The sequence below is a fragment of the Eretmochelys imbricata genome, chromosome 2 (assembly GCF_965152235.1).
Source record: "Eretmochelys imbricata isolate rEreImb1 chromosome 2, rEreImb1.hap1, whole genome shotgun sequence".
NCBI classification, from domain to species: Eukaryota; Metazoa; Chordata; order Testudines; family Cheloniidae; genus Eretmochelys; species Eretmochelys imbricata.
In genome coordinates this window covers 90914181-90936631 of record NC_135573.1, presented here as the reverse complement: position 1 = coordinate 90936631, position 22451 = coordinate 90914181, and the positions used below count along the sequence as shown (strand labels likewise).

Below are 22451 nucleotides of genomic sequence, written 5' to 3'. Positions count from 1 at the left end.
GTCTAAAGCCACTTTTGGTCACATGGGCATAAAAGTGAATTAGGATTAGAATCTGCTGCAGGTACAAAATCTATTGGTTTGTCTCTGAAACTGTTGCTAGCTTTGTCTGACTACAACTTGCTGGTACCTCCATGCTAGAAAAATAACTTGTTTCTTATTATAAAGTTTCCACCTAGTAGTTTGTGTTTTGCTGCTGAGCATGCTTGAAGAATTTCTGTGCAGAAAATTGTATAATAATATGGATGCAGTTTGATAGCAAATGAAATTTACTGAAGCTTGAAGGGTTCACAGATCCTTACAAGTTCAGTTAGATCTCCTGAATACAGCATATTTTTGCTGTCTGTCATGGGTCATAGCTAAATATATATATAATATATATATATTCCCAATGGAGAAAGCTTTCATGTCTCTCTAGATGGGGAAGCAAAAACAAGAGTCCCAAATCTGAATGGAAAAGCAGCGAGGGGAAAAGAGATTATTTTTCTTTCTATCAGTCAAAACATACACATGGCAAAATTGTGATTTAAGTGAATTTAAACAATGGGACGTCAATCGACTTAAGCTCCAAAATTGCTTTTGAAAATGGGTCTTCGTCAATCTAAATCACTTAGACCTTGCAATGCTGAGTTGAGCAATGCCTAAATACCTTTAAAAATAGGAGTGTTAATTCTGAATTAATGAATTTATCATCATAATTCCCTGTGAGGTGAGGTGTTTGTATTATCCCCATTTTATACATGGAGAAATGAGGCATACAGATTAAAGCCAAATTTATCAGATGCGTCAATAATTTTGGGTGCCCTATTTGAGAAGACTAGGACCTGATTTTTCATAGTACTTAGCGTTTGATAGCACTTTATATGTTCAGAGCAGAACTCCCAATGACTCGAATTGCAGCTGTGACTGCTCAGCACTTCTGCAAATCAGAGCCTGGGTGTCTCCAGCAGGACACCCAGAAAATAAGGAACATGCAATTAATTGCTACCTGTGAAAAGTTTGGTTTATGTGTCTTGTCCAGTGTCACATAGGAACTCTGTGGCAAAGGGAGAGAGAATGCTGTTCTCTTTTGCGGCATTCAATTGCCTTAATTGTGAGATCATTCTTTCTTTTCCTGCAGTTCCTGCCTCCTTTACCGCACATCTGACCACCTCAGTAAATGGGGCAGCACAGAGACAACAGCCTCCTTCACAATACAACCCTGAATCTTTCTCAGAGCACTGTCCTTCTTATGCACTCAGGGAGCAGGGGTCCTGTGGGGGAAAAGTAGTCTTTAACTACATGATCACTGTGACCAAGTGGGACTGTTCTTCATATGTCCTCTGAATACTGTAGGGGTGCCTCAGTTTCCCCTATGCATTTCTTAAGTATCTAGGTGGTGGGATAAGGGTGTATGATCGTTGCAGAGCCCTAGAGGGCAGGTGTGTGTAGGGCTCTGGACACCGAGAACAGCCAACACCCTGTTTCCTGGCAACTGATGTCCTGGCCCTTTCCCCCCTGCAAGGTGAGAGCTAAAGGGTTGGAGAACAAAGGAATCAGGTGACCTCCTGGCCCGGGAAAGGGACAAAGCCCAGAGGCTGCTCAGAGCTCAAGTATGAAACTGCAGAAAAACCTGAGAGTCTCTGGATTAAGTTTAGAAGCGTGAGCAACAAGGGTGATGTCGTGGTGGGAGTCTGCTATGGACCACCGGACCAGGGGGATGAGGTGGACGAGGCTTTCTTCCAGCAACTTGCAGAAGCTACTAGATCGCATGCCCTGGTTCTCATGGGCGACTTCAATCATCCTGATATCTGCTGGGAGAGCAATACAACGGTGCACAGACAATCCAGGAAGTTTTTGGAAACTGTAGGGGACCATTTCCTGGTGCAAGTGCTGGAGGAACCAACTAGGGGTGGAGCTCTTCTTGACCTGCTGCTCACAAACCGGGAAGAATTAGTAGGGGAAGCAAAAGTGGATGGGAACCTGGGAGGCAGTGACCATGAGATGGTCGAGTTCAGGATCCTGACACAAGGAAGAAAGGAAAGCAGCAGAATACAGACACTGGACTTCAGAAAAGCAGACTTTGACTCCCTCAGGGAACTGAAGGGCAAGATCCCCTGGGAGAATAACATGAGGGGGAAAGGAGTCCAGGAGAGCTGGCTGTATTTTAAAGAATCCTTATTGCGGTTACAGGGACAAACCATCCCGATGTGTAGAAAGAATAGTAAATATGGCAGGCGACCAGCTTGGCTTAACAGTGAAATCCTTGCTGATCTTAAACACAAAAAAGAGGCTTACAAGAAGTGGAAGATTGGACAAATGACCAGGGATGAGTATATAAATATTGCTCGGGCATGTAGGAATGAAATCAGGAAGACTAAATCACACCTGGAGTTGCAGCTAGCGAGGGATGTTAAGAGTAACAAGAAGGATTTCTTCAGGTATGTTGGCACTAAGAAGAAAGCCAAGGAAAGTGTGGGCCCCTTACTGAATGAGGGAGGCAACCGAGTGACAGAGGATGTGGAAAAAGCTAATGTACTCAATTCTTCTTTTGCCTCTGTCTTCTCGAACAAGGTCAGCTCCCAGACTACTGCACTGGGCAGCACAGCATGGGGAGGTGGCGGCCAGCCCTCTGTGAAGGAAGAAGTGGTTTGGGACTACTTAGAAAAACTGGACGTGCACAAGTCCATAGGGCCGAATGCGTTGCATCCAAGAGTGCTAAAGGAATTGGCGGATGTGTTTGCAGAGCCATTGGCCATTATCTTTGAAAACTCATGGCGATCAGGGGAAGTGCCGGACGACTAGAAAAAGGCTAATGTAGTGCCAATCTTTAAAAAAGCAAAGAAGGAGGATCCTGGGAACTACAGGCCAGTCAGCTTCACCTCAGTCCCTGGAAAAATCATGGAGCATGTCCTCAAGGAATCAATTCTGAAGCACTTAGAGGAGAGGAAAGTGATCAGGAACAGTCAGCATGGATTCACCAAGGGAAAGTCATGCCTGACTAATCTAATTGCCTTCTATGATGAGATAACTGGTTCTGTGGATGAAGGGAAAGCAGTTGACGTGTTATTCCTTGACTTTAGCAAAGCTTTTGACACGGTATCCCACAGTATTCTTGTCAGCAAGTTAAAGTAGTATGGGCTGGATGGATGCACTACAAGGTGGGTAGAAAGTTGGCTAGATTGTCGGGCTCAACGGGTAGTGATCAATGGTTCCATGTCTAGTTGGCAGCCGGTATCTAGCGGAGTGCCCCAAGGGTCGGTCCTGGGGCTGGTTTTGTTCAATATCTTCATTAATGATCTGGAGGATGGTGTGGATTGCACCCTCAGGAAGTTTGCGGATGACGCTAAACTGGGAGGAGTGGTAGATACGCTGGAGGGTAGGGATAGGATACAGAGGGCCCTAGACAAATTGGAGGATTGGACCAAAAGAAATCTGATGAGGTTCAACAAGGACAAGTGCAGAGTCCTGCATTTAGGAAGGAAGAATCCAATGCACCACTACAGACTAGGGACCAAATGGCTCGGCAGCAGTTCTGCAGAGAAGGACCTCAGGGTGACAGTGGACGAGAAGCTGGATATGAGTCAACAGTGTGCCCTTGCTGCCAAGAAGGCCAATGGCATTTTGGGGTGTATAAGTAGGGGCATTGCCAGCAGATCGAGGGACGTGATCGTTCCCCTCTATTCGACACTGGTGAGGCCTCATCTGGAGTACTGTGTCCAGTTTTGGGCCCCACGCTACAAGAAGGATGTGGATAAATTGGAGAGAGTCCAGCGAAGGGCAACAAAAATGATTAGGGGTCTAGAACACATGACTTATGAGGAGAGGCTGAGGGAACTAGGATTGTTTAGTCTGCAGAAGAGAAGAATGAGGGGGGATTTGATAGCTGCTTTTAACTACCTGAAAGGTGGATCCAAAGAGGATGGCTCTAGATTATTCTCAGTGATAGCAGATGACAGGACAAGGAGTAATGGTCTCAAGTTGCAGTGGGGGAGATTTAAGTCGGATATTAGGAAAAACTTTTTCACTAGGAGGGTGGTGAAACACTGGAATGCGTTACCTAGGGAGGTGGTGGAATCCCCTTCCTTAGAAGTTTTTAAGATCAGGCTTGACAAAGCCTTGGCTGGGATGATTTAGTTGGGATTGGTCCTGCTCTGGGCAGGGGGTTGGACTAGATGGCCTCCAGAGGTCCCTTCCAACTCTGTTATTCTATGATTTTAGGAGGAGGGGCTGGAGAGAGTTTCAGTCTGGGGCTGGCTGGGGACGAGGAGTGAAGTGCAGACGTGGTTGTCTGGCTCACTGCTCCCTAAAATGGACCCAGCTCAGGGGTCCTGTTCTCTGTACCTACAAGCTCTGTTTTAGACCATGTTCCTGTCGTCTAATAAACCTGTTTTACTGGCTGGCTGAGAGTCACGTCTGATTGTGAAGTTGGGGTGCAGGACCCTCTGGCTTCCCCAGGACCCCGCCTGGGCAGACTCGCTGTGGGAAGCGCACGGAGGTGCAGAGGATGCTGAATGCTCCGAGGTCAGACCCAGGAAGGTGGAAGCTGTGTAAGCTTTTTGCCCTGAAGACAGTCTGCTCACAGAAAGGAGACTTCACCAGAGTCCTGACTGACTTTGTAGGGAGCAGTTCTCCAGAGCATCGCCCGGGGAGTCCACGATAACCTTTAGCCAGTGACCTGGAAAAGTTCGAACCCACCAACATTCCTATGGATGCCCCAGCATCTCTCCCATTCCTTGGTAGGAGTTACACCAGGCCCTTCCAGTTTTACACCCTTCCAATTTCACGCCCTCCCTTAGGTCAGGGGTGCTCGATGGCACTCACGTGCCTCATGTGGGAAAGTTTCTGCGGCCCGTGTCCTTTTGCCACCCCAAAATCCCCGGGGGTCCAACTGGAATCGGGTCTTCTCCCAGCGCTCCAGTCTGGAGGGTTGCAATTTGGGCTCTCTTGCTTAAGAGCCCCCATCTTGACCTGGGCCACTCTCTGACCAGGTGTCTCTGTCCCCCACCATTCGGCATCAGCCCAGCACCCAGCCCTGTGTTTGAGGCGTCGGTGAACCCTGTAAAGGCCTTGGCAAAGTTGGGGTTTACCAGATTTACCGGGCCCTGGATTAGAGCCTCCTTCAACGCAGAGAGAGCCCTCTGGCACTGCTCGGTCCAGACCAGCTCGTCTTGCTTCTCCTTCTTACATAGCTCAGTGATGGGGGCAGCTAGGGAGCTCAAGTGGGGTACAAGCCTCCATAGTACCCCACCATCCCAATAAAGGCCTGGACCTGTTTCTTGGTCTGGGGAACAGGCCACTCTCTGATTATCTCCACCTTACACTTTTCAGCTTTTACCGTCAGTCCTGCCTCCTTGAGGCAGCCCAGCACCCTCTTCACCTGGGACACAGACTGTTCACTTACAGAATTAGCCTGGAGACATTCCTTTCTCAACAACCTTGTCTCCCCAATAAGCTGGCCAAACACAGCCTTTGGTTATAGGCCTGTTTAACTTTCTTAACAGCTTTTACTCCATCTGAGACCTTCTCAAAGCTATCCACACTGGATCTTTCAACAGAAAAGTCAGTGGCTTAATTCACAACAGAAAATTTCTGGCTGTTAGGAACTGAAACTTCCTTGATTAAATCACTTTCACACCCTTCAGTTGCAGTAAACTGTTTGCAAAGACTACCATGAGGATTCCTTTCCCTAGGGGCTTTTCTATGCAACAATTCATCCTTCACAGAAATTCTGCTATTACCCTCTTTACCTAGGGCTTGCTTTAGAAGAACACTTTACTGAGCAACAACAGATTCTTTCTGGATCTCACTTACATCCAGAGTTACCTCTGGCCCATCAGGCGGATTCCTACACAATCTCCTTTCAGGCAAACTCACAGACTTCCTAGATAAAAAGTTAGAAGCATTCTCCTTCCCTTTGCCACACACAAATTCAGGAATCTTTTCCTTCTTGCTACAGGTTTCCATACCATCAGTAAGTAACACAATCAAATCACCTTTATGCTCTCTTTGTGCCCTGGCTAGGATCTCACTCTGATTAGACAGAGTTGCTACACCCTTTCCCAACAGCACACTAGTAACAGGCAAAATACAAGCACCAGAATTGTCTGGCCTCTGGGATTTTGCATAGACACTAACTGGATGCGACCTAGTTACAGTGCCATTCTCCCTAGCAGACACAAACTTAGGACCATTCCCTTCCTGGGCTTTAGTTGAATCCAGAACCAACTCTGAGACAACTGCACTATTCTCAGCCATCACAGGCTGAAAGGCCCCTTCTGTCTGCTCCACAGACAAAGAAGAACCAGACACACTTTCTCCTGAACCAGACACACAGCTTGGGATCTCATTTCCCTTGTCCCAGCACACAGAGCTGTTCACACACAACTGCTTGGAGACCGGGGTAGCTCCCTCCATAGGCAAGTCGATACCCCTGACAGACACAGGCACATTCCCTTCACTGTCACACTTCTGCAGGTAAGGTATAGGGACACTCATCTTCCACTATCCTCGCCTTCCCAAACTGCTGATTAGACAAAGCCATCAGCTCACAAGGCTGCCTAGGCTCATCCAAACTTTCCTTACCAAGCACCTTGCCACTCCCAACAGATAAACTGCTGCTCTTCTCACTACCCTGAGCTACTTCCAGCAAATCGCAGTTACCCTTCTCAGGTTCGCTTTTACAAGCTGTACTCTCAAAGTTCTGTTGTTCTTCCCTTACCAACCTCTGCTTCCACAAGGAACTAGATGTTAAATTCACTGAGAGTACAAGTCATATCCAAAGTGTCTAGAGATGAGAGTAGACCTGCCATCCCCTGCATTCTCGAGAGATTAACTACCCAGCTGTTCTGCTCTGCAGACTCAGCTACCTAGTCTTCCATCTCGCTGGCTGGGCCTGGGGTCACAGCCCTGCTGAGCCCTGTCCCTGGTTGCTCCCTCCCTGCCGTGGGATCACTTCCCAGCAGCGCCTCTGGACAAGGCAAACCTGGTTGGTAGCCGACCTGCCCTGCCTGTCCCCCCCACCCCCAAGCTGGGGTCTCAGCTCCCACTGTGCTCAGCGCTGCCCTTGCTGTTCCAGTGGGGACAGGCAGCGAGCTCGCTGCTTTCCTCACTGCATCAGAGCCAGCGTGAGCCCCCTCTCCGGTGCGCAAGCATCTCTCTGTTCCACCCAACCCCAGGAGTCTGGTTACAGGCCGGCAGGTAGCCTAAGCCTAGCAGCTCCGCCCCCCTGCCAGCCACGTCATCTGCATTTTAACTGACCATTTCCCTCTCAGCCGATTGGTTCCCTGGATTCAAATTCAAACCCTTGGCCGTTACAGGAGCAGGGCCTGGATCCTGTCCCAAAGAGACACAGTCACCCCCAACAGGGTCTCACAGCTGATATCCTGGAGAACCCCAACGACCAGCCAGCCTCCCCCCTCCCCCCCGGGTCTGCACAGGGATCTGGGCCATAGGCAGGGTGAGGGGCTTCATCCCTGGGACCCTCACCCAGGTCACACAGCCCCTCAGCATCTGAGGCTGCACCACAAGGGGCCTGACAACAGTTCTTTCTGTCCCAGGATCTCGCCACCCCAGGAATGTCTCCCCATTGACCATCACCTTCCGCTCCCACTGGAGGTCTGAGGGGCCTGAGCCCAGGAGACTGCACACAGACATATAGGTTGGGACCAGGAGTGGGAGCCTGTCCAACTCCCCACCCATCTGGCTGACGGAGTCTACGGCCTTGGGACCCAGCAAGGGAGCTAGACACCGGGGCTTTTCCTCAGGGTCCCCCTCGTTCAAATCGCCAGCCTGCTCAAAGGCAGTGAGGTGGGCAGCCACATCTCCTCTCTCCTTAACCAGGGACAGCAATTTAGTATCGAGGTTCCCTGCGGAACTGGCACCCCGGGGTCTATCCCCACTCACCCCTGGGAAGTCCCCTATGCCTCTCCGCTCCACCATCACCAGTTCATGCTGTTCCTGCTTCTGCAGCTCTTTCTCGGGCTCTCGCTGTCTCTCCCAGTCCTCTTGCTCTCTCAGACTCAGCTCCAATCCCGTCTGTCTCCGATCCCCTGATGGGGAACTCGATCGTGAACACTCCCGTCTGGTCGGGGACAGGAGTCTTGGGGATGCCTGGCTACCACTCTAGCTGCTCCCAGATCCTGCTATAGCCCTATTTGGGTCAGGAATCTGTTCCTTAGAGCACTCATCCTCCTCCAGCTGCACGATTAACTGTGCTTTGGTGAACTTTCCAATGTACAACCCTCTCTTTTTGCACAGGGTTACAATATCCTTCTTAAGGAGATGGTGATAGGCCATCACTTTGCTGTTCCCAAGTTGTTGTGAACTCACAGGCCTGTGTGCTTTTAGCCCCCCCCCCCCCCCAGTTTCCAGGGAGAACCCCTAGTGTGCCAGCCCAGCCCTTCTCGATGTCACCACCTCTTTGCCAGGGTCGAGCTGCAGACTCCTCCGCCCCTGGGACCTCTTGCTGCAATCCCCAGGTGAACCCTGTTACTGCAAAAGTCCTCCTCTCTCCCAGGGCCAAGCCGCAGGCTCCTCCCCCCCAGGACTGCTCACCACAGTCCCCAGGGGGACCCCATTACTGCACAGTCCTTCTTGCTGGTCACACACTCCCAGGGGTTAACCGCCCCCCGAAACCACTCCTCTCTGAGCCTTCAGCACACCTGGTCCTCGTCAATCCCGCTTTGTTTTACTGCTCCCCAGTCACTTACTGCAAGAAGCGCCATCCATGGGGTGCAGTACATCCCACTTTTGCCACCAGTTGTCATGGAGTCCCTGAGCGATGCTCTGGAACTGCTCCCTACAAAGTCAGTCAGGACTCTGGTGAAGTCTCCTTTCTGTGAGCAGACTATCTTCAGGACAAAAAGCTTACACGGCTTCCACCTTCCTGGGTCTGACCTCGGAGCATTCAGCATCCTCTGCACCTCCGTGCGCTTCCCACAGCGAGTCCGCCCAGGCGGGGTCCTGGGGAAGCCAGAGGGTCCTGCACCCCAACTTCACAATCAGACGTGACTCTCAGCCAGCCAGTAAAACAGGTTTATTAGACGACAGGAACATGGTCTAAAACAGAGCTTGTAGGTACAGAGAACAGGACCCCTGAGCTGGGTCCATTTTAGGGAGCAGTGAGCCAGACAACCATGTCTGCACTTCGCTCCTCGTCCCCAGCCAGCCCCAAACTGAAACTCTCTCCAGCCCCTCCTCCTCTGGGATTTGTCCCTTTCCCGGGCCAGGAGGTCACCTGATTCCTTTGTTCTCCAACCCTTTAGCTCTCACCTTGCAGGGGGGAAAGGGCCAGGACATCAGTTGCCAGGAAACAGGGTGTTGGCTATTCTCTGTGTCCAGAGCCCTACACACACCTGCCCTCTAGGGCTCTGCAATGATCATACACCCTTATCCCACCACCTAGATACTTAAGAAATGCATAGGGGAAACTGTATTCAGAGGATACATTAAGAATAGTCCCACTTGGTCACAATCCCATAATAGCATAATGCATATGCACAAGGGGAGTGTAAATACAGAGTTTTACGATGCCTGAATCACCTATAGTACATGCACACAGAAAATATATATACAATCTTGTGGTTTAATTGTATTTACAGAAAGAATATAATGCATTAATAATGCAAGTAGCAAGGAGAAGATGATGAAATGTAAACTTTTCAGAGCTCTCTGTCCAGTGCACTTGTACTTTACTTTAGTATTTGTATATAGCATTTTAGCTTCACAATTGGTATTTCTCATGGTGGATATGTTTTCATGTGAGTGCAGGAATAACTATTTTAGAAATGATGTAGCATAGCTCACCTGTGATCAGCCCATGTTTGCTCAATTTCACTTCAACTGAAATTTTCCAGATCATACTGTGACAGACCCAGACCAGTGGGGTGTACAAATATACTGGCCACTGGATGAACAGTTTTCTGATCCCTGAGTGACCAGAGCAGGGGCTGCACTAGAGCAATCGAGAACCTGCTTGAACCAATTAAGACAGGCAAGCTAATTAAGACACCTGGAGCCAATTAAGAACATACTAGAATCATTATGGCAGGCAGACTCATCAGGGCACCTGGTTTAAAAAGGACCTCCCATCAGTTAGGGGAGGGTGTGCAAAGAGTAGGGAGTGAGAAGGCATGCTGCTGGAGAACTGAGGAGTATAAGCGTGATCAGGCTTCAGGAGGAAGATCCTGCAGTGAGGGTAAAGAAGGTGTTGGGAGGAGGCCATGGGGAAGTAGCTGTCACGCAGCTGTTACAAGAGACACTGTAGACAGTTGCAATCCACAGGGCCCTGGGCTGGAACCCAGAGTAGAGGGCGGGCCCGGGTTCCTCCCATCCCCCTGAACTCCCTATTTGAGACGAGTAGGTGACCTGGACTGTGGGTCCCACCAGAGGGGAAGGTCCCTGGCCTATCCCCCGACCCACTAGGTGAGTCAGCAGAGACTGTGGGGATTGTTCTCCTCCTTTTGCCCGTGCTGCCCAGTGATGAGGTTAGCTGAGTGAATGGCAGGTTTGAGCCCCTAGCGAAAGTGGCCAAACTGAGGGCGGCCGTGAATCTCTGAGGCGAGCAAATCTGCCAATAAGCGCAGGACCCCCCAAGACAGAGGAGGAACTTTGTCACAATACAAAACATAGTATCAGTTGAATTGACTGCATTGTCAATTAGATACATTGTTCTACTGTGCTTTTTCTAAAGTGTTGCTTGGTGTGGCTGTGTTGAGATAGCTTCATTTCAGTGGTGAGTAAAGCAATTCTTTTGAATGTCATTTGTAATGTGCTTTTCAATCACTTGGGATCAAAGGCATGTTATAAATACACAATTATATTTATTATCATAACCATTCAAGATTAGACTTGCCATTTGCAGCCAACCTATTTATCTGCAAATCATATTTGTTTATTGAATGTGAAAGTGGTGGGCTGAAAGCAAGTGTAGGAAGCCACCTTCACTGTGTTTTCATCTCACTGTGCTTTTGCTATGTGGTGGTTTATGTTTCTGGTAGATCTTACACTCTCAGGCCACATTTTTTCTAATAGGTAATGTTGCTAGTTTTAATGTACTCTTGTACAAAATTCTTCAGAATTTTAAATGTAAGCATTTTTCTTTCATTTTGATTTTTACATATAGGATATTTTTGGCAGTGCTTTGAGATACTTTGATTAAACATCAGTATGTGGTTGGTTCCAGTCTGGTATCTGAACAGAATTACAAATATTCAACACTTTTTTTCTGCGCCTGGCTGCGTGGCACAGATATGCTTGTACTGTGCATATCTGACCTAATCTATTTAATCCATAGCCAAGACTTCTATTTCTGTAAGGGCATTCATAACCACCAGTTCTTATAATCACTTTTTAATAAATAATGCTTGTGAAAGAGTGTCTATTTTGGAAACAGAAGTTAGTTTGACTGCAGAAAAAATACAGCATTTACAGTGGCAATGAAAGCTTTTCAGTAGTGTGCAGAGTCTCAGCTTTGACCATAAGTCCTTGGCATTTCTACTGAGGCTATATCAGTTACTCTGCCATACGCTTCCATTGTGGCCTTGGGGAAATCAGTTGAGCAAATTAGGTATTTTAGCTTTCCCAGTAGTGAAATAGGGATTCAAATACTTACTGATTGTATAGGGATGGTATGAAGGTTAATTCAGGGAGTAAAGCTCTTTGAGATCCTCAGATCAAAGGTCCTCTAGAACTGCAATGTTGTTTATTATTTATTTTATATTGTGATGTTGATAACTGTCCTGTTGGGACTGGACTGAGATTGCCAGCTCACCAAACAGCTGTCAAATGTTAACAACTTTCAGTCACTACTAACTTTGACAATGCTTGAACCAGTGACCTGGAGGAAGAAGACTTCAAGTCTCATTACCAATCAAGTGAATCATGCAGACCTGTGAAAACTATCAATTCTTTTACAAAGAAGGGGGAAAACATAACTGCTTTAAAAATAATATTCTCCCCATCAAATGTCAATAAAAACCATTTAATTGAAAAGTTTTCTTTAATGTTTTTGGTGAACATGGAGGATGTGGGAGAGTTCTGAGTTTCTATCAATAATATATACGCCTCCATTTACCTTCTTGATATTCTGCCTGATTGCAGAGAATTAAATCAAAGGAAGCTATTAGGAGGAAATAAACAGGAAATGAAACATCAATAGAGAAAAAATACACCAGTGACAATACCAAGGATCCTTAAAGGAATGATGGGGGAACTATTAACTGGGAAATGCTCCCCTCCCTGGCTCTAGCCAGGCAATCAGGCTTTTTCTCCATGCCTGAGCAAGGAACAAAGGGACCCTAAACTGTTAATGACTCCGGCCTATCAGTTTTTAAAGAAAGGAGGGGATGAGCAGGCAGCAGCAGCTGGCAATGAGTCTCTTACTAAGAGATACTGAGAGACTGCTGCAGAGGCTGGCTGTCTCTCTCGGCCCAGGAAGGGGAGAAGCTTAGTTTCAATATGATACATGCATCGTGTAGGCCATCTGTTATTTTAACCCATTTCTCTGAATACTGTGTTCTGGCTGACTAATAAATCAGGCCTTGTGAAAATCATGGACTTTTATTTATTTATTCATTCATTTTTAGAAAATTCATGGCAGTGACATGGGTGAAGCAGAGAATTTCATGCAATAGGCACAGAATGCAGTCAGCAAAAGGTCACTGCTGCATTCATTTGCCTCAAACTGGCCACTGAGTCCCTCCCTCCCTCCCTCCCCCACCAGCTGCCAAACTGCTGCAATCTTTTGCTGGAGCACGCTCTATGGGTTGTACCTTACATGAGAGCAGCTGCTTTATTATATAACCTGTATCTACAATATATTACTGATGTATTGCAGAGAAATACTCTAGTGTACGTTTCTCCTTATCTCCAAATTGAGACCTCTGAAAAAGAAATGATGTTGTAGCTCTGAAGATAAGAAAAGCTCTTCCATACAAAGAGACATTTCTTTTTTTTTCCTCTTCCTTTTGCAGGATATACTTTTTGCTGGCTTAGTTTTACTAAGTATTAATTTTAGATATGTTATCAAACTCTTTAGTTCATTTCCAAGCTTCATTTATACTTCAAAATATTTTAAAAGTATGAGTAAATTGATAAACTTTGTAAGGTGACCTAAGGCCAGGAAATTCAGAATGCAGCCACTCCATACTAGCACCATCTTACTCCTGGTAAGGTGTGCTGACATAGGCGTTGTGGTTGATAGCAGTTGCTAGATCTGAAAGAATGAGAATGGACAGTTGGTCTTTTTCCATTGCCAGAAGCAGATCGTCAGTGGGACTAGCAGTGTGTGTGCTTGTACTCAGGTCTGAAACAAGGCTGAAAAGAAGTCAAGGAAATCTCAGGACCCTCGATAGTGCCCAAGTTGCCTCATTACGACCTTCTTAGTAGCCTTCCCTGAAAGAAGAATGTTAGAGGCAGTATAAGAGTTAATGGTTTTGCCAGCCTCACGAGTTGCTTTCCTAGATGTGGCTCTAATACTTCTTCATTTGAGGTCTGTTGACACACTGTCCTCCAAAGAGAGGTATAGACAAATTTCCCTAGTCACAAACCCAGTCTTCTCCCACAAACATACTGGAAGCTCTGATGTCTGATTGCATCAACGATTAATCCTAAATTTTATTAATTAACATTACTGCAATTGCACTTATCTACATCTGTACATCTGCACTCATTTTCCATTTGTAAAACCAAAATGCTCTTATCTGCAGCATTTCTTGTCTATGTATTGCATACAGATTATTCCTCTTTTTGAGTCTGATGACAGTTTTAGGATCTATTTAATATAAGTTTGAAACTCTACAGGTTTCCTCGGGATATTATGATCTCATTACACTGCAAAAATGTGAATAAAAAGTATAAAAATATTAATTTCATTTTCCTCCTTTCAGGTCAATGGGGATATTCCACCTCGATTAAAAAAGAGTGCTCATGAAAAAATCCTGGATTTCATCCGATCACGACCCCCATTAAATCCTGTATGCAATCCAATATGTTTCTTCAAAGTGAAAGACTGGCTTTTTTCAATGTGTTTGTGTTTTAGTGTTTTGTTTTAAAACAGTGTAGTAGTACAAATTATATCTCTTGTTTGTGTGCTGTGCATTTATTCTTATGTGTTTCACACAAGAGCTGTTTAACTTTTCTGGTCTGTTTAGGAAGATCATTGTAAAATCGTGAAACCTTAACACTGACCCTTAGCAGTTATCCAGTATCTTTGTGAATCTGTGTTGATCTTATCTGCTTATAAAATTATACTTCCAATGTTCTTGTTAAAAAATCTTTGTGAGGAACGTACTCAACCGTGTTTATAAGTGAATGAAAGTAAAATCACTTCACAATAATTTGCTATTTGAAAGAATCCTTGTGAAATCACATTCCAGGAACAATGCTTAGAATGAACGTTCATTCTTCTTATACCCAAGGCCTCTGCGAGAAAACTGAAACCAACCCCACCACGGCCACGCAGCCTCCATGAAAGGATACTGGAGGAAATCAAGGCAGAAAGAAAGCTGCGCCCTGTCTCACCAGATGAGATCAGGCGTAGCAGGCTAGGTGAGTACTTGCTTTTGCTTATACTAGTTTTGAGGAGCAGTACTTGCACAAAAGTGCTCCATGTAAGGATCTTGCAATGTCTGCACTGAGCTCAATTAAAATGGAGAATAAAATAACTCGTACCCGTTGAAAAGAGGGTCGACCCTGCAGGCTCTGCATCCTTTCTGGTAACTTTAGGAACAGAAGAATTTAGTACCGTGAAATGATTATTTTCTTGTTTTAAAAATAAAAGATGTGTGATTTTGACTGATTGCATCAGGTTTCTGATGTCATAATTCGGGGATTTTAAATGACAAAATGTTGATTATTGAGCAGTGGGAGTTACATTAGATCATCTCATGGATGGGAATGGAAGTTTGTTTCCCTAATATGCAATATAATGTGTTACACACAGATGTTTTTTAAATTCATTTTATTCTTGTTTCCTGCTCTCAGCTTCGTTAGCTCATAGTTCTTTATTGATTATCTGTGTTTAAGTTTCCCTGAACTTTTGAGCTGAGAGCATTGCAGTCATTTTGAATGTAAATCTTTGCTTCACTGTATAAAGTTATGGAGCCGCTGTAAGCGTTCATATGAATTTCAGTAAGCGACTGATTCAGATCTATATTGCAAAGCAGTTTTTCTGCAGTGTACATTAAACAATCAGTTGCCTATTATAAAATTCTATAAGTATGACATTTTTCACAAGTCGCCACTTTGTGCCTCAGAACCATTGAACTAAAGCAAAGCGTGACCACTGAAGATGTTGCAAATACTCTAAACTGTTACTTCCATTTTCCTTCTTTAAGAGTAAAGTATTTAACTGTCACAGAGAAGCTTTGTTAGCTGGATTTATGCAGAGAAAGAGTGACATGTTGTGGCTAAAGTGGCAAAACAACAACATACACCTGTATTTTCTGTTGTTCTGTTTGGCAGGATATCTGCGCCTAGCACATTTGTTTAAAGGCAGTGGTCCAAACTCAAGTGGGTTGTATTTATTCATCGTCTGTCGGGGGAAATTGTTATCACTCTTGTTTCAGCCAATTTTGGGGGGTGTTTGTGTGATACTTGGATGCTTTTTAGCAGCAGGATGTTCTGAACACTGTTTTGTGGACCATCTGGAGCCTGCTGTGGAGTTGATTTATGGTTGCCACAGCCTTTGGTTTCTTTTTACCTCTCAGACCCTTTCTTATATGAAAGACTGGAAGCTCAGCAGAATCTCGAGTGGATTCAGTTTCTTTACTTAAGAATATAAAAATTCAGCTTTAATATACGATATGTTCTCCATTTGGGAACTCTGTCTTAGAATCATAGAATCGTAGGACTGGAAGGGACCATGAAAGGTCTTCAGGTTCAGTCCCCTGCACTGAAGGCAGGACTAAGTCTTGTGGTAGTCCTCTTTCAGTCCGGTCAGATTTTTCAACACTCAGTTATATGGTTCGAAAAATGGAATATTAGAGCATGCTTAGCTATGAATGGAGAATTCAAGAGAGTTTATTGTACAGACTACAGAAGACTAACAAGTTTTTTCTCTCAGCACCTGTGTAAACACCTAATTGTCATTAGCATGAAGAAAGAAAAAATATTTTGTGACTCATTCAAAGGTATTGCTTCTTGTGTTAGAAGTATTAGCTTTTTCTTTTTTCATATTGAAACTGACACAATAGATTTGTTGTGTGAAAAATCAAAATTTTCTTCAGAGCAAAATTTATATCTTTTTGATAGATTTGGGGATGGGAAAAGAGCAGCCGCATTCAGAAAGCTATAAATAGTCCTGACTTACAGATAGATAAGTATTGTATGTAATTTAGTGTAGTGAAAATGTAAGGTAATAAGGCTTAAGGATTTTAAATCTAAATGGAAGCCCAACATAGAACACAGATGGGAGAAAGATGTGGAGATGATTGTGGATAATGCATTTAAACCATCTGGACAGGCATAGTTGGCAACAGTGAAAATAAATGAAGTTTTGGAGTGTATCAATGAAAATATAGAGTATATTATACGTGTGCTGGAGTTCTTCTATTATCAAAAGCATAAAGAAACCTTGTTTGGAATATGGTAATTTATCTTGGTAATCATATTGTGCATAACCAATTACACACAGAGAATTTTGCGACATAGGAGTGACCAGTATGAATAAGTGTCTGATAGAAATGAGCGGTTTATATAGGCTCATAAGAGGTCTGAATAAAATGGAAGAAAAAGAGAAACATAGAAAGTGTATCTCCTGTAGTTGAAAGGGTTTATTTCCTGGTATGAAAAAGTTGAGCTAATGGAGCTTTGGAGAAAACCAGTTCTTCCCTTCTGTATTTCATTTGCTTTAGGTTAGTAGTGAGGGGTGTGCCATTGGAAAAAATAATTTAAAACCTGTTTGTAATTTAAGTGGACAGAGATTTTAATATATTTAGCCATTCTTTTTGCATTTGCTGTTGCCTCTGGCTTATATTGTCCATTCTTGCTCTAAAGGAAAAGTACCTCCACTCCCAGGTTTGGCTCTGGGTCAGACACCTACTATACATAACCTTAATTGATTCCCATTTACAAGGCTTATCCCTATGCAACCTTTTTTAAACACATAGCTTAAGGGGATGTGTGGCTGCTGGAGCATTCATACAAGCGTGCACATTTTACAGGCTGGCAAATCAGCATTCAGGCAAATAGATGCAGATATGACCTGCTAAAGTAGTCTCAAGTAAGAACGAATCTGACATTATGCTAATCCCTACTAGACGTTCTATATTTTTGAAAATGTGGACCAATTTTAATACAGTTGGCAGTTTATGTTCTGGATTGGTCCAGGCGCCGTATGTCAGAAGTGAGGTGCATTGACCGAGCTGAGTTGAACAGCTGTGCCACACCTGTTGCTTGTAGCCATGTCTCTCATTCTCATGAATGATAAAATTCACCTACAAATGTTTAATAATAAATATATATATATATATGGGACATGGATGTTAGTTAAATAAACTGTCCAGACCCCGTTAACCTTTGATTGCTTATTGTCCTACAAATGGGAACAAACTGTTTGGAGGGCTGAAAAGGAGACCGCAGGATACTAGATGCATTTTGAAGACTGAGGCAAACTAGAACAGGGGGCAACTTTGAACCAGGCGCAGAATTCAGCCATACACACACTGTCAGATTTTTGGGGGTGTGTTTTCCATAAAGATGCCAAACGTTGATTTTTTTTTAATCTCTCTCTTAATTAGTTATGATCATGGGAGATTAAGCTTCCAAAAATGTAAGAATCTTTGTTTCGGTTCACTGAAATTTTTGTGAAATGTGGTTCTGTACTTTTTAATTTTTTTCTCTTTCAGCTACAGGTTTTTCTTTCATAAATGTTATTTTAAGTGAAAACCTTACTTTCTGTTTTTCAAGATGCTTATCTCTTGTGTTGGCATCTGGTTTTATTGTATTCCAAAACCAGTGTTCTGCAGCTCTATCTTTTAAAATATCTTTTTACACATAAAGAAAAGGAGTACTTGTGGCATCTTAGAGACTAACCAATTTATTTGAGCATGAGCTTTCATGAGCTACAGCTCACTTCATCGGATGCATACCGTGGAAACTGCAGCAGACTTTATATACACACAGAGAACATGAAACAATACCTCCTCCCACCCCACTGTCCTGCTGGTAATAGCTTATCTAAAGTGATCATCAAGTTGGGCCATTTCCAGCACAAATCCAGGTTTTCTCACCCTCTACCACCCCACACACAAACTCACTCTCCTGCTGGTAATAGCCCATCCAAAGTGATAACTCTCTACACAATGTGCATGATAATCAAGTTGGGCCATTTCCTGCACAAATCCAGGTTCTATCAACTCCTCACCCCCCTCCAAAAAACACACACACAAACTCACTCTCCTGCTGGTAATAGCTCATCCAAAGTGACCACTCTCCCTACAATGTGCATGATAATCAAGGTGGGCCATGTCCAGCACAAATCCAGGTTTTCTCACCCCCCCCCCACCCCCATACACGCACAAACTCACTCTCCTGCTGGTAATAGCTCATCCAAAGTGACCGCTCTCCCTACAATGTGCCTGGTAATCAAGGTGGGCCATGTCCAGCACAAATCCAGGCTTTCTCACCCCCCCCCCTTTTTCCCGGGGACACACACACAAACTCACTCTCCTGCTGGCAATAGCTCATCCAAACTGACCACTCTCCAAGTTTAAATCCAAGTTTAACCAGAACGTCTGGGGGGGGCGGGAGGTAGGAAAAAACAAGGGGAAATAGGCTACCTTGCATAATGACTTAGCCACTCCCAGTCTCTATTTAAGCCTAAATTAATAGTATCCAATTTGCAAATGAATTCCAATTCAGCAGTTTCTCGCTGGAGTCTGGATTTGAAGTTTTTTTGTTTTAAGATAGCGACCTTCATGTCTGTGATTGCGTGACCAGAGAGATTGAAGTGTTCTCCGACTGGTTTATGAATGTTAAATTCTTGACATCTGATTTGTGTCCATTTATTCTTTTACGTAGAGACTGTCCAGTTTGACCAATGTAAATGGCAGAGGGGCATTGCTGGCACATGATGGCATATATCACATTGGTGGATGTGCAGGTGAACGAGCCTCTGATAGTGTGGCTGATGTTATTAGGCCCTGTGATGGTGTCCCCTGAATAGATATGTGGGCACAGTTGGCAACGGGCTTTGTTGCAAGGATAAGTTCCTGGGTTAGTGGTTCTGTTGTGTGGTATGTGGTTGTTGGTGATATAGGTTGTAGATCCTTCATAATGGCTTCTACATCCATAGTGGCCCTCTACACCAACATTCCACACAAAGATGGACTACAAGCCGTCAAGAACACTATCCCCGATAATGTCATGGCTAACCTGGTGGCTGAACTTTGTGACTTTGTCCTTACCCATAACTATTTTACATTTGGGGACAATGTATAGCTTCAGATCAGCGGCACTGCTATGGATACCCGCATGGCCCCACAGTATGCCAACATTTTTATGGCTGATTTAGAACACCGCTTCCTCAGCTCTCGTCCCCTAAAGCCCCTACTCTACTTGCACTATATTGATGACATCTTCATCATCTGGACCCATGGAAAAGAAGCCCTTGAGGAATTCCACCATGATTTCAACAACTTCCATCCCACCATCAACCTCAGCCTGGTCCAGTCCACACAAGAGATCCACTTCCTGGACACTACAGTGCTAATAAACAATGGTCACATAAACACCACCCTATACCGGAAACCTACCGACCGCTATTCCTACCTACATGCCTCCAGCTTTCACCCTGACCACACCACACAATCCATCGTCTACAGCCAAGCTCTGCGATACAACCGCATTTGCTCCAACCCCTCAGACAGAGACAAACACCTACAAGATCTCTGTCAAGCTTTCTTACAACTACAATACCCACCTGCGGAAGTGAAGAAACAGATTGATAGAGCCAGAAGAGTTCCCAGAAGTCACCTACTACAGGACAGGCCTAACAAAGAAAATAACAGAACGCCACTAGCCGTCACCTTCAGCCCCCAACTAAAACCCCTCCAACGCATTATTAAGGATCTACAACCTATCCTAAAGGATGACCCAACACTCTCACAAATCTTGGGAGACAGGCCAGTCCTTGCCTACAGACAGCCCCGCAACCTGAAGCAAATACTCACCAACAACCACATACCACACAACAGAACCACTAACCCAGGAACTTATCCTTGCAACAAAACCCGTTGCCAACTGTGCCCACATATCTATTCAGGGGACACCATCACAGGGCCTAATAACATCAGCCACACTATCAGAGGCTCGTTCACCTGCACATCCACCAATGTGATATATGCCATCATGTGCCAGCAATGCCCCTCTGCCATTTACATTGGTCAAACTGGACAGTCTCTACGTAAAAGAATAAATGGACACAAATCAGATGTCAAGAATTATAACATTCATAAACCAGTCGGAGAACACTTCAATCTCTCTGGTCACGCAATCACAGACATGAAGGTCGCTATCTTAAAACAAAAAAACTTCAAATCCAGACTCCAGCGAGAAACTGCTGAATTGGAATTCATTTGCAAATTGGATACTATTAATTTAGGCTTAAATAGAGACTGGGAGTGGCTAAGTCATTATGCAAGGTAGCCTATTTCCCCTTGTTTTTTCCTACCTCCCCCCACCCCCCAGACGTTCTGGTTAAACTTGGATTTAAACTTGGAGAGTGGTCAGTTTGGATGAGCTATTGCCAGCAGGAGAGTGAGTTTGTGTGTGTGTGTGTGTGTGTCCGTGTCCCCGGAAAAAAGTGGGGGGGTGAGAAAGCCTGGATTTGTGCTGGACATGGCCCACCTTGATTATCATGCACATTGTAGGGAGAGTGGTCACTTTGGATGAGCTATTGCCAGCAGGAGAGTGAGTTTGTGTGTGTGTTTTTTGGAGAGGGGTGAGGAGTTGATAGAACCTGGATTTGTGCAGGAAATGGCCCAACTTGATTATCATGCACATTGTGTAGAGAGTTGTCACTTTGGATGGGCTATTACCAGCAGGAGAGTGAGTTTGTGTGTGTGGGGTGGTGGAGGGTGAGAAAACCTGGATTTGTGCTGGAAATGGCCCAACTTGATGATCACTTTAGATAAAGCTATTACCAGCAGGACAGTGGGGTGGGAGGAGGTATTGTTTCATGTTCTCTGTGTGTATATAAAGTCTGCTGCAGTTTCCACGGTATGCATCCGATGAAGTGAGCTGTAGCTCACGAAAGCTCATGCTCAAATAAATTGGTTAGTCTCTAAGGTGCCACAAGTACTCCTTTTCTTTTTGCGAATACAGACTAACACGGCTGTTACTCTGAAACCTTTTTACACATACTGTATTTGCAAGTGCCAGTGATGCTATTATAGTGTTTACACTTCCAGTGCTACCACAATAAAGAAAAACATGTTTTAGACACATTTTGGATTTATATTAGCCTGGGCATCAGAATCCAAAATGTCTTAAGTGGACCTAATCTTTTCTTAACAGCTGAATTGTTTTCTTTTGTTGTTTTTGTTTCCTTTTTCAGCAATGCGGCCACTTAGCATGTCTTACAGTTTTGACCTGTCAGGTAAAAGGTGCTATAACACCTGACGTGGTTATTGTGTTTACTGTGAAATTTGTTCCATCCATTTGTTTGTTTAACCCTCATGTAAGAAAGAAACTTGAAGGGATTCTTCTAAGCCATGGTCAGTGAAAGTAAAGATTCAGCTAGATTTCCTATTAAAATCTATAGTTCTGCTACCAAATAGGGATGTGCACGTAGGAGGAACTACTATATTTCACCTGTGATTGAATTTTGTGAAGAATAAGGTGGTCCGCAGCTAGCCCTAAACCCTAGGAAAAGGCTTGGTACACTATTTCACCTTAAAGTCTGATTTTATTATTATTTACTAAATTAGCCCTTCCCCTGAAGCTTTGCTTTTAAGTTAAATCTTATAGTCTTTTGGTATTGGTTTGACCAATAAATATAAGTACTGTAGTGTGTTAAAATCAAATGTCTAGGGAGTCACTTTTTGACTTGACCATCTTCTGCAATATTCTATTTCTTGAGATTATTCAAAAACTAATTGTTAAATCTTTCATTGAAATTTTCTTAATTAACATTTCATATACACACACACACACACACTGCACCAATGTATATATCTATATAGTGTGTATAACTTAATCTCATTTGTCAGTGCACTGTGAAACTCTTATGAAGAACCACACTACTTTTAGCTATGTTAGAATATTTGTTAGTTATACATGTTTGCTCCAATAAGCTTTGCAGCATTAAAATGTAAAAGGAGAGTGTAAATCTTCTAACAAATCCATGGGGACTTACTCCTGGGCCAGCATCTTGGATTTTTTTATTCATTTTTAATGTACCCAGGTTCTTCTGTCTAATTCTCTGTGAATTCCCTCTCTTTGAGGAGGAAGTCTCAGTAGTCATAAATGAA

At 44.4% G+C, this 22451-nt stretch overlaps 1 protein-coding gene across 1 annotated transcript in view; it reads left to right on the top strand.

Moving 5' to 3' along the window:
- Positions 1-22451, top strand: part of SPIRE1 (spire type actin nucleation factor 1) — a 149725-nt gene that overhangs the window by 99383 nt on the left and 27891 nt on the right. Inside the window, exons 6-8 of the mRNA XM_077810464.1 lie at positions 13866-13952; positions 14397-14526; positions 21536-21577. Coding sequence (XP_077666590.1) covers positions 13866-13952; positions 14397-14526; positions 21536-21577 — 259 coding nt within the window. The remainder of the gene's footprint in view (positions 1-13865; positions 13953-14396; positions 14527-21535; positions 21578-22451) is intronic.